The sequence below is a fragment of the mitochondrial genome of Culter erythropterus (assembly GCF_024489055.1).
Source record: "Culter erythropterus mitochondrion, complete genome".
Lineage (NCBI taxonomy): Eukaryota > Metazoa > Chordata > Actinopteri > Cypriniformes > Xenocyprididae > Chanodichthys > Chanodichthys erythropterus.
In genome coordinates, this window is record NC_024749.1 from 1 (window position 1) to 16,629 (window position 16,629).

General features: G+C 43.9%; 13 protein-coding genes across 13 annotated transcripts, besides 25 other annotated features; 12 read left to right on the plus strand and 1 right to left on the minus strand. All coding sequences in view use genetic code 2, as the record gives it.

Moving 5' to 3' along the window:
• Positions 1-69, plus strand: a tRNA (tRNA-Phe).
• Position 70: 1 nt separating this feature from the next.
• Positions 71-1,033, plus strand: an rRNA (s-rRNA).
• Positions 1,033-1,104, plus strand: a tRNA (tRNA-Val).
• Positions 1,104-2,799, plus strand: an rRNA (l-rRNA).
• Positions 2,799-2,874, plus strand: a tRNA (tRNA-Leu).
• Position 2,875: 1 nt separating this feature from the next.
• Positions 2,876-3,850, plus strand: ND1 (NADH dehydrogenase subunit 1). The gene has a single exon. It carries the CDS (start codon positions 2,876-2,878, stop codon positions 3,848-3,850), a length of 975 nt encoding a protein of 324 aa, YP_009054506.1.
• Positions 3,851-3,854: 4 nt separating this feature from the next.
• Positions 3,855-3,926, plus strand: a tRNA (tRNA-Ile).
• Positions 3,925-3,995, minus strand: a tRNA (tRNA-Gln).
• A 1-nt stretch (position 3,996) lies between these two features.
• Positions 3,997-4,065, plus strand: a tRNA (tRNA-Met).
• Positions 4,066-5,110, plus strand: ND2 (NADH dehydrogenase subunit 2). The gene has a single exon. A coding segment is annotated over exon 1 (1,045 nt).
• Positions 5,111-5,181, plus strand: a tRNA (tRNA-Trp).
• Position 5,182: 1 nt separating this feature from the next.
• Positions 5,183-5,251, minus strand: a tRNA (tRNA-Ala).
• Position 5,252: 1 nt separating this feature from the next.
• Positions 5,253-5,325, minus strand: a tRNA (tRNA-Asn).
• A 32-nt stretch (positions 5,326-5,357) lies between these two features.
• Positions 5,358-5,425, minus strand: a tRNA (tRNA-Cys).
• A 2-nt stretch (positions 5,426-5,427) lies between these two features.
• Positions 5,428-5,498, minus strand: a tRNA (tRNA-Tyr).
• A 1-nt stretch (position 5,499) lies between these two features.
• COX1 (cytochrome c oxidase subunit I) lies at positions 5,500-7,050 on the plus strand. Its single transcript has one exon. The coding sequence runs from the start codon at positions 5,500-5,502 to the stop codon at positions 7,048-7,050; it is 1,551 nt and encodes a 516-aa protein (YP_009054508.1).
• Positions 7,051-7,121, minus strand: a tRNA (tRNA-Ser).
• Positions 7,122-7,124: 3 nt separating this feature from the next.
• Positions 7,125-7,198, plus strand: a tRNA (tRNA-Asp).
• Positions 7,199-7,212: 14 nt separating this feature from the next.
• Positions 7,213-7,903, plus strand: COX2 (cytochrome c oxidase subunit II). Its single transcript has one exon. A coding segment is annotated over exon 1 (691 nt).
• Positions 7,904-7,979, plus strand: a tRNA (tRNA-Lys).
• A 1-nt stretch (position 7,980) lies between these two features.
• ATP8 (ATP synthase F0 subunit 8) lies at positions 7,981-8,145 on the plus strand. The gene has a single exon. The coding sequence runs from the start codon at positions 7,981-7,983 to the stop codon at positions 8,143-8,145; it is 165 nt and encodes a 54-aa protein (YP_009054510.1).
• ATP6 (ATP synthase F0 subunit 6) lies at positions 8,139-8,822 on the plus strand. Its single transcript has one exon. It carries the CDS (start codon positions 8,139-8,141, stop codon positions 8,820-8,822), a length of 684 nt encoding a protein of 227 aa, YP_009054511.1.
• Positions 8,822-9,606, plus strand: COX3 (cytochrome c oxidase subunit III). Its single transcript has one exon. A coding segment is annotated over exon 1 (785 nt).
• Positions 9,607-9,678, plus strand: a tRNA (tRNA-Gly).
• ND3 (NADH dehydrogenase subunit 3) lies at positions 9,679-10,027 on the plus strand. Its single transcript has one exon. A coding segment is annotated over exon 1 (349 nt).
• Positions 10,028-10,098, plus strand: a tRNA (tRNA-Arg).
• Positions 10,099-10,395, plus strand: ND4L (NADH dehydrogenase subunit 4L). Its single transcript has one exon. It carries the CDS (start codon positions 10,099-10,101, stop codon positions 10,393-10,395), a length of 297 nt encoding a protein of 98 aa, YP_009054514.1.
• Positions 10,389-11,770, plus strand: ND4 (NADH dehydrogenase subunit 4). Its single transcript has one exon. A coding segment is annotated over exon 1 (1,382 nt).
• Positions 11,771-11,839, plus strand: a tRNA (tRNA-His).
• Positions 11,839-11,907, plus strand: a tRNA (tRNA-Ser).
• Positions 11,908-11,909: 2 nt separating this feature from the next.
• Positions 11,910-11,982, plus strand: a tRNA (tRNA-Leu).
• ND5 (NADH dehydrogenase subunit 5) lies at positions 11,983-13,818 on the plus strand. The gene has a single exon. The coding sequence runs from the start codon at positions 11,983-11,985 to the stop codon at positions 13,816-13,818; it is 1,836 nt and encodes a 611-aa protein (YP_009054516.1).
• Positions 13,815-14,336, minus strand: ND6 (NADH dehydrogenase subunit 6). Its single transcript has one exon. The coding sequence runs from the start codon at positions 14,334-14,336 to the stop codon at positions 13,815-13,817; it is 522 nt and encodes a 173-aa protein (YP_009054517.1).
• Positions 14,337-14,405, plus strand: a tRNA (tRNA-Glu).
• A 4-nt stretch (positions 14,406-14,409) lies between these two features.
• CYTB (cytochrome b) lies at positions 14,410-15,550 on the plus strand. Its single transcript has one exon. A coding segment is annotated over exon 1 (1,141 nt).
• Positions 15,551-15,622, plus strand: a tRNA (tRNA-Thr).
• Positions 15,622-15,691, minus strand: a tRNA (tRNA-Pro).
• Positions 15,692-16,629: a D loop.

Genomic DNA, 16,629 nt, shown 5'->3' on the forward strand with positions numbered 1-16,629 from the left:
GCTAGCGTAGCTTAATACAAAGCATAACACTGAAGATGTTAAGATGGGTCCTAAGAAACTCCGCATGCATAAAGGCATGGTCCTGACCTTATTATCAGCTCTCACCCGACTTACACATGCAAGTCTCAGCAACCCCGTGAGTATGCCCTCAATCCCCCGCCCGGGGACGAAGGAGCGGGCATCAGGCACAAATTTTAGCCCAAGACGCCTGGCCAAGCCACACCCCCAAGGGAATTCAGCAGTGATAAACATTAAGCCATAAGTGAAAACTTGACTCAGTCAGGGTTAAAAGGGCCGGTAAAACTCGTGCCAGCCACCGCGGTTAAACGAGAGGCCCTAGTTGATAACACCACGGCGTAAAGGGTGGTTAAGGAGAATAACATATTTTTTAAAGCCAAATGGCCCTTTGGCCGTCATACGCTTCTAGGTGTCCGAAGCCCAATTACACGAAAGCAGCTTTAATAAAGCCCACCTGACCCCACGAAAGCTGAGAAACAAACTGGGATTAGATACCCCACTATGCTCAGCCATAAACCTAGACATCCAACTACAATTAGATGTCCGCCCGGGTACTACGAGCATCAGCTTGAAACCCAAAGGACCTGACGGTGCCTCAGACCCCCCTAGAGGAGCCTGTTCTAGAACCGATAACCCCCGTTAAACCTCACCACTTCTAGCCATCCCAGCCTATATACCGCCGTCGTCAGCTTACCCTGTGAAGGTAATAAAAGTAAGCAAAATGGGCACAACCCAGAACGTCAGGTCGAGGTGTAGCGCACGAAGTGGGAAGAAATGGGCTACATTTTCTATCACAGAACACTACGAACATGCAACATGAAATAGTGCTTGAAGGAGGATTTAGTAGTAAAAAGGAAGCAGAGTGTCCTTTTGAACCCGGCTCTGAGGCGCGTACACACCGCCCGTCACTCTCCCCTGTCAAAACGCAACAAAGATACTTAACACTAAAGCACTGACAAGGGGAGGCAAGTCGTAACATGGTAAGTGTACCGGAACGTGCACTTGCATTAAACCCAGGGCGTGGCTGAGCTAGTTAAGCATCTCACTTACACCGAGAAGACATCCATGCAAGTTGGATCGCCCTGAGCCAAACAGCTAGCTTAACCACCAATATAACCTAACAATGTTAATAACAAAACATGACCTAACACTACAAACTAAACCATTTTTTTACCTGAGTATGGGAGACAGAAAAGGTTCAACCCAAAGCGATAGAAAAAGTACCGCAAGGGAAAGCTGAAAGAGAAATGAAACAACCCATATAAGCACCAAAAAACAAAGACTAAACCTTGTACCTTTTGCATCATGATTTAGCCAGCACCCTCAAGCAAAGAGACCTTTAGTTTGAAACCCCGAAACCAGGTGAGCTACCCCGAGACAGCCTATTTAAATTTAGGGCTAACCCGTCTCTGTGGCAAAAGAGTGGGAAGAGCTCCGGGTAGAAGTGACAGACCTACCGAACCTGGTGATAGCTGGTTGCCTGAAAAGTGGATAGAAGTTCAGCCTCGTACACCCCAGATCAAAAAACATAACATTAAGACAACAAGGGAAACATACGAGAGTTAGTTAAAGGGGGTACAGCCCCTCTAACAAAGGATACAACCTTCACAGGAGGATAAAGATCATAATATATAAAACATACTGTTTTAGTGGGCCTAAAAGCAGCCATCTAAATAGAAAGCGTTAAAGCTCAGACAGAGAGAAGTTTATTATACTGATAGAAAAATCTTATTCCCCTAACAATATCAGGCTAACCCATGCCCACATGGAAGAAATTATGCTAAAATGAGTAACAAGAAGACCTGCTCTTCTCCAAGCACAAGTGTAAGCCAGATCGGACAAACCGCTGGAAATTAACGAACTCAACCCAAGAGAGTAATGTGAACAACAAAAAAACCAAGAAAAACCCACAGCTAAACTAATCGTTAACCCCACACTGGAGTGCTATTTTTAAAGGAAAGACTAAAAGAAAGGGAAGGAACTCGGCAAACACAAGCCTCGCCTGTTTACCAAAAACATCGCCTCCTGCAACTAAACTGAGTATAGGAGGTCCAGCCTGCCCAGTGACTACGGGTTCAACGGCCGCGGTATTTTGACCGTGCAAAGGTAGCGCAATCACTTGTCTTTTAAATAGAGACCTGTATGAATGGCTAAACGAGGGCTTAACTGTCTCCCCCTTCAAGTCAGTGAAATTGATTTACCCGTGCAGAAGCGGGTATAACTATACAAGACGAGAAGACCCTTTGGAGCTTAAGGTACAAAATTCAACCACGTTAAGCAACTTAATAAAAAGCAAAAACTTAGTGGAAAATGAAGTTTTACCTTCGGTTGGGGCGACCACGGAGGAAAAACAAGCCTCCGAGTGGAATGGGCCAAACCCCTAAAACTAAGAGAGACATCTCTAAGCCACAGAACATCTGACCAAAAATGATCCGGCTAATAAAGCCGATCAACGAACCAAGTTACCCTAGGGATAACAGCGCAATCCTCTCCCAGAGTCCATATCGACGAGGGGGTTTACGACCTCGATGTTGGATCAGGACATCCTAATGGTGCAGCCGCTATTAAGGGTTCGTTTGTTCAACGATTAAAGTCCTACGTGATCTGAGTTCAGACCGGAGCAATCCAGGTCAGTTTCTATCTGTAACGCTACTTTTCCTAGTACGAAAGGATCGGAAAAGAGGGGCCCATACTTAAAGCACGCCCCACCCCTAATTAATGAAAACAAATAAATTAAACAAAGGGCGGGCCAAAACCCCAACCACCCGAAATAAGGATATACTGGGGTGGCAGAGCATGGTAAATTGCGAAAGGCCTAAGCCCTTTAAACCAGAGGTTCAAATCCTCTTCCCAGTTTATGCTAAACACTCTAATAAATCACCTAATTAACCCCCTAGCCTATATTGTGCCTGTCCTACTAGCAGTAGCCTTCCTAACTCTAATCGAACGCAAAGTACTAGGATATATACAACTACGAAAGGGACCAAATGTAGTCGGACCATACGGGCTCCTTCAACCCATCGCCGACGGAGTAAAATTATTTATTAAGGAACCAGTCCGCCCTTCTACCTCCTCCCCATTCCTATTTTTAGCCACCCCCATCCTTGCACTAACTCTGGCCCTAACGCTATGAGCACCTATACCCATACCCTACCCAGTAATTGACCTCAACCTAGGAGTTCTCTTCATTCTGGCCCTATCGAGCCTCGCAGTATATTCCATCCTAGGATCAGGATGAGCATCAAATTCAAAATATGCACTAATTGGGGCCCTACGGGCTGTAGCCCAAACAATTTCCTATGAAGTAAGCCTCGGACTAATCCTTCTATCAGTGATCATCTTCTCAGGAGGCTACACCCTACAAACATTTAGCACGGCCCAAGAAAGCATCTGACTATTAGCCCCTGCATGACCATTAGCCGCGATATGATATATTTCAACCCTGGCAGAGACTAACCGAGCACCATTTGATCTGACAGAAGGGGAATCAGAATTAGTCTCGGGCTTCAACGTAGAATATGCAGGAGGGCCTTTTGCCCTCTTCTTCCTAGCCGAATATGCAAACATCCTATTAATAAATACCCTATCAGCCGTACTATTCCTAGGAACATCACACATCCCTCACATCCCAGATTACACAACAATTAGCCTTATGACCAAAGCCGCACTACTCTCTATCGTATTCCTATGAGTACGAGCCTCATATCCACGATTCCGATACGATCAACTAATACACCTTGTATGAAAAAACTTCCTCCCCCTAACACTGGCCCTAGTACTATGACACATTGCCCTACCAATTGCACTAGCGGGCCTTCCCCCTCAATTATAATCCAGGAACTGTGCCCGAATGCCTAGGGACCACTTTGATAGAGTGGCCTATAGGGGCTAAAATCCCCTCAGTTCTTAGAAAGAAGGGGATCGAACCCATGCCCAAGAGATCAAAACTCTTAGTGCTTCCTCTACACCACTTTCTAAGATGGGGTCAGCTAATTAAGCTTTCGGGCCCATACCCCGAACATGACGGTTAAAGTCCCTCCTCCATCAATGAACCCCTATGTACTCACAATCCTACTATCCAGCCTAGGCTTAGGGACCACCTTAACCTTTGCCAGCTCCCACTGACTACTGGCCTGAATAGGACTAGAAATTAACACCCTGGCAATTATCCCCTTAATAGCGCAACACCACCACCCCCGTGCAGTAGAAGCCACCACAAAATACTTCTTAACCCAAGCCACCGCAGCCGCAATAATTATATTTGCAAGCACAACAAACGCCTGAATTACAGGAGAATGAGACATGAATAATATATCAAACCCCATTGCTAGCACAATAATTATTACTGCCCTAGCACTTAAAATTGGATTAGCACCAATACACTTCTGAATACCAGAGGTCCTACAAGGATTAGATCTTCTAACAGGACTAATTTTGTCAACGTGACAAAAACTTGCCCCATTTGCCCTAATTATCCAAACAGCCCAAGCCGTGGACCCCGTACTATTAACCGCTCTAGGGATTATATCTACCCTGGTAGGAGGATGAGGAGGACTAAACCAAACCCAACTTCGAAAGATCTTAGCCTACTCCTCAATTGCACACATAGGCTGAATAATTATTATTCTACAATACGCCCCACAACTTACACTCGTCGCCCTGGGAACATATATTTTTATGACATCCGCAGCATTCCTCACTCTAAAAACATCATCCGCTACAAAAATTAATACTCTTTCGATAGTCTGATCAAAAAGCCCAATCCTAACAACAACCACCGCCCTAGTGCTATTATCACTAGGAGGCCTACCCCCACTAACAGGATTCATGCCAAAATGACTAATCCTACAAGAATTAGCAAAACAAAACCTCCCAACCACCGCCACAATCATAGCTTTAGCCGCCCTACTAAGCCTCTACTTCTACCTGCGCCTTTGCTACGCAATAACACTAACAATTTCTCCCAACACAGTCAACTCAATCACCCCCTGACGAACCCAAACAACCCAATCCTCCCTCCCACTTACCCTGTCCACCGTAATCGCCCTAGGACTTTTACCAATAACCCCAGCTATTCTAATACTAGCCACCTAGGGACTTAGGATAACATCAGACCAAGAGCCTTCAAAGCTCTAAGCAGAAGTGAAAATCTTCTAGTCCCTGATAAGACCTACAAGAGTCTATCTTGCATTTTCTGATTGCAAATCAAATGTTTTTATTAAACTAAGGCCTTACTAGATGGGAAGGCCTCGATCCTACAAACTCTTAGTTAACAGCTAAGCGCTCAAACCAGCGAGCATCCATCTACTTTTCCCGCCTATGGCCTAGTAAGGCGGGAAAAGCCCCGGCAGACTACTAATCTACGTCTCTGGATTTGCAATCCAACATGTTTCTTCGCCACGGGGGGGATGATAAGGAGAGGACTTAAACCTCTGTGTTCGGGGCTACAACCCGCCGCCTAAGCACTCGGCTACCCTACCTGTGGCAATTACGCGCTGATTCTTTTCTACAAACCACAAAGACATTGGTACCCTTTATCTTGTATTTGGTGCCTGAGCCGGAATAGTGGGAACCGCTCTAAGCCTTCTCATTCGAGCCGAACTAAGCCAACCTGGATCACTTCTGGGCGACGATCAAATCTATAATGTCATTGTCACTGCCCATGCCTTCGTAATAATTTTCTTTATAGTAATACCAATTCTAATCGGAGGATTTGGAAACTGACTCGTACCACTAATAATCGGGGCACCTGATATGGCATTCCCGCGAATAAATAACATGAGTTTCTGACTTCTACCCCCCTCTTTTCTCCTACTGTTGGCCTCCTCTGGTGTCGAAGCCGGAGCTGGAACAGGGTGAACAGTCTACCCACCACTCGCAGGCAACCTTGCCCACGCGGGGGCATCCGTAGACCTGACAATTTTCTCGCTTCACCTAGCAGGTGTTTCATCAATTTTAGGTGCAATTAACTTTATCACCACAACTATTAACATAAAACCACCAGCCATCTCTCAATATCAAACACCCCTGTTTGTTTGAGCTGTACTTGTAACAGCCGTACTTCTTCTCCTATCTCTACCAGTCCTAGCCGCTGGAATTACCATACTCCTTACAGACCGAAATCTAAATACCACATTCTTTGACCCGGCAGGCGGGGGAGACCCAATCCTGTATCAACACCTGTTCTGATTCTTCGGCCACCCAGAAGTTTATATTCTCATCTTACCTGGATTTGGAATCATCTCCCACGTTGTAGCCTACTACGCAGGCAAAAAAGAACCATTCGGCTACATAGGAATGGTCTGAGCTATAATGGCCATTGGTCTCCTGGGATTTATTGTATGGGCTCACCATATGTTCACTGTCGGAATGGACGTAGACACTCGTGCATACTTCACATCCGCAACAATAATTATTGCTATCCCAACCGGTGTAAAAGTGTTTAGCTGATTGGCCACACTCCATGGAGGGTCTATTAAATGAGAAACACCTATATTATGAGCCCTCGGATTTATTTTCCTCTTCACAGTAGGTGGACTAACAGGAATTGTTCTAGCCAACTCATCACTCGATATTGTTCTTCACGACACATACTACGTAGTTGCACACTTCCACTACGTATTGTCAATAGGTGCTGTATTTGCCATCATGGCAGCTTTCGTTCACTGATTCCCCCTATTTACAGGGTACACTTTAAATGACACCTGAACAAAAATTCACTTCGGAGTAATATTCATTGGTGTCAATCTTACATTCTTCCCACAACACTTCCTAGGTCTGGCAGGAATGCCACGACGATACTCTGACTACCCAGATGCCTACACCCTGTGAAATACAGTATCATCCATCGGGTCACTTATCTCCCTAGTAGCAGTAATTATGTTCCTATTCATTTTATGAGAAGCCTTCGCCGCTAAACGAGAAGTATCCTCAGTAGAGTTAACTATAACAAACGTAGAATGGCTTCATGGCTGTCCTCCACCATACCACACATTTGAAGAACCCGCATTCGTCCAAGTTCAATCAAACTAACGAGAAAGGAAGGAATTGAACCCCCGTATACTGGTTTCAAGCCAGTCACATAACCACTCTGTCACTTTCTTCTAAAGACATTAGTAAAATACGCAAATTACATCACCTTGTCGAGGTGAAATTGCAGGTTAAACCCCTGTATGTCTTAAGCCCTAAAGCTTAATGGCACATCCCACGCAACTAGGATTCCAAGACGCGGCATCACCCGTTATAGAAGAACTTCTTCACTTCCATGACCACGCCCTAATAATCGTGTTCTTAATTAGCACTCTAGTACTTTACATTATTATTGCGATGGTTTCAACTAAGCTTACCAACAAATATATCCTAGACTCTCAAGAGATCGAAATTGTATGAACTATTTTACCAGCCGTAATTCTAGTTTTGATTGCTCTACCCTCCCTTCGAATTTTATACCTTATAGACGAAATCAATGACCCCCATCTAACAATTAAAGCCATAGGACATCAATGATATTGAAGCTATGAGTATACAGACTACGAAGATCTGGGCTTCGACTCCTACATAATCCCGACCCAAGACCTTACACCAGGCCAATTCCGACTCCTAGAAACAGACCACCGGATAGTAGTCCCCATAGAATCACCAGTTCGTGTCCTAGTATCTGCCGAAGATGTATTACACTCCTGAGCCGTCCCATCTTTAGGCGTAAAAATAGACGCAGTGCCAGGCCGACTAAACCAAACTGCCTTCATTGCCTCACGCCCAGGTGTGTTTTACGGACAATGCTCTGAAATTTGCGGAGCGAACCACAGCTTTATACCCATGGTAGTTGAAGCAGTTCCACTAGAACACTTCGAGAGCTGATCCTCATTAATACTAGAAGACGCCTCACTAGAAAGCTAATTATTGGACAAAGCGTTGGCCTTTTAAGCCAAAGTTTGGTGCCTGCCGACCACCTCTAGTGAAATGCCCCAATTAAACCCTAACCCCTGATTTGCAATTCTAGTATTCTCATGAATCGTCTTTCTCACCATTATCCCAACTAAAATCTTAAATCATACCACACCAAATGAACCAACCCCAATAAGTGAAGAAAAACACAAAACAGAACCCTGAGACTGACCATGATAGTAAGCTTTTTCGACCAATTCGCAAGCCCATCCTTCCTAGGAGTCCCACTTATCGCGATTGCAATCGCACTACCATGACTCCTCTTCCCAACCCCGCCATCCCGGTGAATCAACAACCGACTCATCACTCTCCAAACATGGTTCATTAACCGATTTACTAATCAACTAATAATGCCCTTAAATGTAGGAGGACATAAATGAGCGCTTCTACTGGCCTCATTAATAGTATTCCTTATTACTATTAATATATTAGGCCTCCTCCCATATACTTTTACACCCACAACACAACTGTCGCTAAATATAGGATTTGCTGTACCACTGTGACTCGCCACCGTAATTATTGGAATGCGAAATCAGCCAACAGTTGCCCTCGGACACCTTCTACCAGAAGGAACGCCTATTCCTCTAATCCCCGTACTAATTATTATCGAAACAATTAGCCTATTTATTCGACCATTAGCCCTGGGTGTTCGACTTACAGCCAACTTAACTGCCGGCCACTTATTAATTCAACTCATCGCCACAGCTGTATTTGTTTTACTGCCAATAATACCTACAGTAGCCATCCTAACCGCCACCGTTCTCTTCCTCCTAACACTCCTAGAAGTCGCAGTAGCAATAATTCAAGCTTATGTATTTGTACTACTCCTAAGCCTCTACCTGCAAGAAAACGTCTAATGGCCCACCAAGCACATGCATATCATATGGTTGATCCAAGCCCATGACCACTAACCGGAGCCGTCGGTGCTCTATTAATAACATCCGGCCTAGCAATCTGGTTCCACTTCCACTCAACAACATTAATAGCCCTTGGGGTAATTCTTTTACTTCTTACAATATTCCAATGATGACGTGACATTATTCGAGAAGGAACATTCCAAGGCCACCACACACCACCAGTACAAAAAGGACTACGTTATGGAATAATTCTGTTTATTACCTCAGAGGTGTTCTTCTTCCTAGGATTCTTCTGAGCTTTCTATCACTCAAGCTTAGCACCAACACCAGAACTGGGAGGATGCTGACCCCCAACAGGAATCACTACATTAGACCCCTTCGAAGTTCCCCTCCTCAACACAGCCGTTCTACTAGCATCAGGGGTAACAGTCACATGAGCCCACCATAGCATTATAGAAGGTGAGCGAAAACAAGCCATCCAATCCCTTGCACTCACAATTCTGCTCGGACTCTACTTCACTGCCCTTCAAGCCATAGAATACTATGAAGCACCTTTTACAATCGCAGACGGAGTATACGGCTCTACATTCTTCGTGGCCACAGGGTTCCACGGGCTACATGTCATTATTGGATCATCATTCCTGGCTGTTTGCCTCCTCCGCCAAATCCAATACCACTTTACATCTGAACATCATTTCGGCTTTGAAGCCGCCGCCTGATATTGACATTTCGTTGACGTAGTATGACTATTCCTCTACGTATCCATCTATTGATGAGGCTCATAATCTTTCTAGTATCAAAGTTAGTACAAGTGACTTCCAATCATTTAGTCTTGGTTAAACCCCAGGGAAAGATAATGAACTTAATTATAACTATTCTTACCATCACAATAGCCCTATCCTCAATCCTGGCAATCGTATCTTTCTGACTGCCACAAATAAACCCAGACGCAGAAAAACTATCTCCCTATGAATGCGGATTCGACCCACTAGGGTCCGCCCGGCTGCCCTTTTCATTACGATTCTTCCTAGTAGCAATCCTATTCCTCCTATTTGACCTAGAAATTGCCCTCCTCCTCCCCCTACCATGAGGAGATCAACTCCATAACCCCACCGGAACATTCTTCTGAGCCACTACAGTCCTAATTCTGTTAACCCTAGGACTGATCTATGAGTGAACTCAAGGTGGCCTAGAATGAGCAGAATAGGGGGTTAGTCCAAATACAAGACCTCTGATTTCGGCTCAGAAAATTATGGTTTAAGTCCATGATCCCCTTATGACACCAGTACACTTTAGCTTTAGCTCAGCATTCATTTTAGGACTAATAGGGCTAGCATTCCACCGCACCCACCTGCTCTCCGCACTCCTATGCTTAGAAGGAATAATATTATCCCTGTTTATTGCACTAGCCCTATGGGCCCTACAATTCGAATCAACAAGCTTCTCCGCAGCCCCTATGCTATTACTAGCCTTCTCCGCCTGCGAAGCAAGCACGGGCCTTGCACTCCTAGTAGCCACAGCCCGAACCCATGGAACTGATCGTTTACAAAACCTTAATCTCCTACAATGCTAAAAGTATTAATCCCCACTGTTATATTATTCCCAACAATTTGATTAACCTCCCCCAAGTGACTATGAACAACCACAACTGCACATAGCCTCCTAATCGCCCTCATCAGTCTTACATGACTAAAATGGACATCAGAAACCGGATGAACCACATCCAACTCATATCTAGCCACAGATCCCCTCTCAACCCCCCTCTTAGTGTTAACATGTTGACTTCTCCCATTGATAATTCTAGCCAGCCAAAACCATGTTAACCCAGAACCTGTCAGCCGACAACGTTTATACATCACTCTCCTCACCTCACTACAAACCTTTCTAATTATGGCATTCGGCGCCACCGAAATTATTATATTTTATATCATATTTGAAGCCACGCTCATCCCAACCCTTATTATTATTACCCGATGAGGAAACCAAACCGAACGCCTCAATGCAGGGACCTATTTTCTATTCTACACCCTAGCAGGGTCCCTCCCGCTACTAGTTGCCCTCCTTCTACTTCAACAATCTACTGGGACTCTATCCATGCTAGTTATCCAATACTCCCAACCATTACTTCTAGACTCCTGAGGCCACAAAATCTGATGAGCCGGCTGCTTAATTGCATTCTTAGTGAAAATACCATTATACGGAGTACACCTCTGACTACCAAAAGCCCACGTCGAAGCCCCAGTCGCAGGATCCATGGTACTAGCAGCAGTTCTATTAAAACTAGGGGGATACGGAATAATACGAATAATAATTATGCTAGACCCACTATCCAAAGAACTAGTATACCCATTTATTATTCTGGCATTATGAGGCATTATCATAACTGGATCAATTTGCCTTCGACAAACAGACCTCAAGTCCCTAATCGCCTACTCATCTGTCAGCCACATGGGACTTGTAGCGGGAGGAATTCTAATCCAAACCCCATGAGGATTCTCAGGGGCTATTATTCTAATAATCGCCCACGGACTAGTGTCTTCAATACTATTCTGCTTAGCCAACACAGCCTATGAACGAACCCACAGCCGAACCATAATTCTTGCGCGAGGACTACAAATAATTTTCCCATTAACAGCAGTATGATGATTCATCGCCAACCTAGCCAACCTAGCGCTACCCCCACTACCTAACCTAATAGGAGAACTAATAATTATTACAACATTATTCAACTGATCGCCATGAACTATTACACTCACGGGTGCAGGAACACTAATTACAGCGGGCTACTCCTTATATATATTCCTTATGTCTCAACGGGGCCCAACACCAAACCATATCACTAAACTCCCACCATTTCACACCCGAGAACACCTACTAATAGCCCTTCACCTAATCCCAGTAATTCTCCTTGTAGCAAAGCCAGAACTTATATGAGGCTGATGCTACTAGTAAGTATAGTTTAACCAAAACATTAGATTGTGATTCTAAAAACAGGGGTTAAAATCCCCTTACTCACCAAGGAAGGACAGAAATCAATAAGTACTGCTAATCCTTATGCACCGCGGTTAAAATCCGCGGCTTCCTCACGCTTCTGAAGGATAACAGTTCATCCATTGGTCTTAGGAACCAAAAACTCTTGGTGCAAATCCAAGTGGAAGCTATGAATCCAACAACCTTAATTATATCATCCTCACTTATTCTAGTCCTCACCATCCTTATATTTCCTCTACTAACTACATTAAGCCCCAAGCCACAAAAACCAGAATGAGCAAATACGCATGTTAAAACCGCTGTCAGCACCTCCTTCTTTATCAGCCTTCTCCCACTCATAATTTTCCTAGACCAAGGAATAGAAAGCATCACTACAAACTGACAGTGAATAAATACACACATATTTGACACAAACATCAGCTTTAAATTCGACCACTACTCCCTCATTTTTACCCCTATTGCCCTCTACGTTACCTGATCTATTCTAGAATTCGCGCTATGATATATGCACTCCGACCCAAACATGAACCGATTTTTCAAATATCTACTTCTATTCCTAGTAGCCATAATCACCCTAGTCACAGCCAATAATATGTTCCAACTATTTATTGGCTGAGAAGGCGTTGGAATTATGTCATTCTTACTAATCGGGTGGTGGTACGGGCGAGCAGACGCTAACACAGCAGCCCTCCAGGCCGTGATTTATAACCGAGTAGGAGACATCGGACTAATCCTAAGCATAGCATGATTCGCAATAAATCTTAACTCCTGAGAAATCCAACAAATCTTCTTCCTGTCAAAAAACTTTGACATAACAATCCCCTTAATCGGACTAATCCTCGCAGCAACAGGAAAATCGGCCCAATTTGGCCTGCATCCTTGACTCCCTTCTGCCATGGAGGGCCCTACGCCAGTATCTGCCCTACTCCACTCCAGCACCATGGTCGTTGCAGGAATTTTCCTATTAATCCGCCTCCACCCCCTCATAGAAAACAACAACCTGGCACTAACAATCTGCCTCTGCTTAGGGGCACTTACTACACTATTCACAGCCACCTGCGCCCTAACCCAAAATGACATTAAAAAAATTGTAGCTTTTTCAACATCCAGTCAATTAGGTCTAATAATGGTCACAATTGGATTAAACCAACCACAACTAGCATTCCTCCACATCTGCACACATGCATTCTTCAAGGCCATATTATTCTTATGCTCCGGATCAATCATTCATAGCCTAAATGATGAGCAAGACATCCGAAAAATAGGGGGCCTTCATAACCTAATACCTGCCACCTCAACCTACCTTACAATTGGTAGCTTAGCATTGACAGGGACCCCATTCCTAGCCGGATTCTTCTCAAAAGATGCCATCATTGAAGCCCTAAACACCTCCTACCTTAACGCCTGAGCCCTAACCCTTACACTAATCGCCACATCATTTACCGCAATCTATAGCTTCCGAGTAGTATTCTTCGTAACCATGGGGTCCCCCCGATTCTTACCACTATCTCCCATTAACGAAAACAACCCATTAGTTATTAACCCTATCAAACGACTTGCCTGAGGAAGTATTATTGCAGGACTTATCATTACATCTAACTTCCTACCTTCAAAAACACCCATTATAACAATACCAACCACCCTAAAACTAGCAGCCCTAATAGTGACCATCATTGGACTTCTAGTGGCCATAGAACTCACAGCCATAACCAACAAACAAATCAAAATCACCCCCACAATCCCCACACACCACTTCTCAAACATACTAGGGTACTTCCCCGCAATAATCCACCGACTCCCCCCTAAGCTCAACCTAACCCTAGGACAGTCAGTCGCTACTAAACTCGACCAAACATGACTTGAAATTACAGGACCAAAAGGACTAGCATTAACCCAAATAATGATGTCAAAAATTACAAGCGACATTCAACGAGGCATAATTAAAACCTACCTTACTATCTTCCTCCTAACCTTAACCCTGGCCATTCTCCTAACCCTTATCTAGACAGCACGAAGAGTACCACGACTTAAGCCCCGAGTAAGCTCCAACACCACAAGTAGAGTTAGAAGCAACACTCACGCACAAATAACTAACATCACCCCACCAAAAGAGTATATAACGGCCACACCACTAACATCGCCACGCAACATAGAGAACTCCTTCAGCCCATCAACAACCACCCAAGAACCCTCATACCACCCACCTCAAAATAGCCCAGCCGCCAATACGACACCTAAAAGATAAACTAACACGTACCCAGCCACAGAACGACTTCCCCAAGCCTCTGGAAAAGGCTCGGCGGCCAAAGCCGCTGAATAAGCAAACACCACGAGCATCCCCCCTAAATAAATTAAAAATAGAACTAAAGACAAAAAAGAACCCCCATAACCGACTAAAATCCCGCACCCAACTCCCGCTGCTACTACCAAGCCTAAAGCAGCAAAATAAGGCGTAGGATTAGAAGCAACAGCAATCAAACCCACAACCAAAGCTACCAGTAATAAAAACATAAAATAAGTCATAATTCTTGCTCGGATTTTAACCGAGACCAGTGACTTGAAGAACCACCGTTGTAGTTCAACTACAAGAACAATAATGGCAAGCCTACGAAAAACCCACCCACTAATAAAAATCGCCAACGACGCACTAGTTGACCTCCCCACACCATCTAACATTTCCGTGTGATGAAATTTCGGGTCTCTCCTGGGATTGTGTTTAATTACTCAAATCCTAACCGGATTGTTCCTAGCCATACACTATACCTCTGACATCTCAACCGCATTTTCATCAGTAGTCCACATCTGCCGAGACGTGAACTATGGCTGACTTATCCGTAATATTCACGCCAACGGGGCATCATTCTTTTTTATCTGTATTTATATACACATTGCCCGCGGCCTATACTATGGATCCTACCTGTATAAAGAAACCTGAAACATTGGGGTAGTCCTTCTCCTGTTAGTTATAATAACAGCCTTTGTTGGCTACGTCCTTCCATGAGGACAAATATCCTTTTGAGGTGCCACAGTAATTACGAATCTACTATCAGCAGTCCCCTACATAGGGGACACCCTCGTTCAATGAATCTGAGGTGGCTTCTCAGTAGACAACGCGACACTAACACGATTCTTCGCATTCCACTTCCTATTACCATTCATCGTCGCCGCCGCGACCATCCTACACCTACTTTTCCTCCACGAAACAGGCTCGAACAACCCAGCCGGGCTAAACTCCGACGCAGACAAAATCTCCTTCCACCCATACTTCTCATATAAAGACCTTCTAGGATTTGTAGTGATATTATTAGCCCTCACATCATTAGCACTATTCTCTCCAAATCTCCTGGGAGACCCAGAGAATTTCACCCCTGCAAACCCACTAGTCACCCCTCCACATATCAAGCCAGAATGATACTTCCTATTTGCTTACGCCATTCTACGGTCTATTCCGAACAAACTAGGAGGGGTCCTTGCATTGCTATTCTCTATTTTAGTCCTAATGGTGGTACCAATTTTACACACCTCAAAACAACGAGGACTAACATTCCGCCCGATCACTCAATTCCTATTCTGAACCCTAGTAGCAGATATAATTATCCTAACATGAATTGGAGGCATACCTGTAGAACATCCATACATTATCATCGGACAAATTGCATCAGTCCTTTACTTCGCATTATTCCTCATCCTCACTCGACTAGCAGAGTGACTAGAAAATAAAGCACTAAAATGAGCTTGCCCTAGTAGCTTAGTATTAAAGCATCGGTCTTGTAATCCGAAGATCGGAGGTTAAATTCCCCCCTAGCGCCCAGAAAAGAGAGATTTTAACTCCCACCCCTGGCTCCCAAAGCCAGAATTCTAAATTAAACTATCTTCTGATAGTAACCTATATGGTTTAGTACATATATATGCATTATATTACATAATGCATAAGTACATATATATGTATTATCACCATTCATTTATATTAACCACAAAGCAAGTACTAACGTCTAAGACGTGCATAAACCAAAATATTAAAACTCAGAAATAATTTATTTCGACCCGGGAAATAGATTATTCCCCTATAATTGGTCCTCAAATATTTCCTTGAAATAATCAACTAAGATTTAACTTAACCATATTAATGTAGTAAGAGACCACCAACTGGTTTATATTAAGGCATATTCTGCATGATAAAATCAGGGACACAAATCGTGGGGGTAACATGGAGTGAATTATTACTTGCATTTGGCTTCTATCTCAGGAACATGACTGTAATATTCCACCCTCGGATAATTATGTCTGGCATATGGTTAAATGAAGTGAGTACATACTCCTCATTAACCCCACATGCCGAGCATTCTCTTATATGCATAGGGGTTCTCTTTTTTTGGTTACCTTTCATCTTGCATCTCAGAGTGCAGGCTCAAATGATAAATCAAGGTTGAACATATTCCTTGCTTGAGTTTAAGTAGGTTAATTATTAAAAGACATAACTTAAGAATTACATACTTTTAACTCAAGTGCATAACATATTCATTACTTCTTCAACTTACCCTTATATATATGCCCCCCCTCTCGGTTTCTGCGCGACAAACCCCCCTACCCCCTACGCTCAGCAAATCCTGTTATCCTTGTCAAACCCCGAAACCAAGGAAGGTTCGAGAACGTGTAAACTAGCAAGTTGAAATGTGGGCTAGCTATCCGCATTATATATATATATATACATACACATCGCATTAATTTGCCGCAAATTTCCCCAAAAATTGGCCTAAAAATCTCTATTGAATTTTTAAGGCGCGCCCCAATGCTAAAAAATCCAACATTAAAAAGC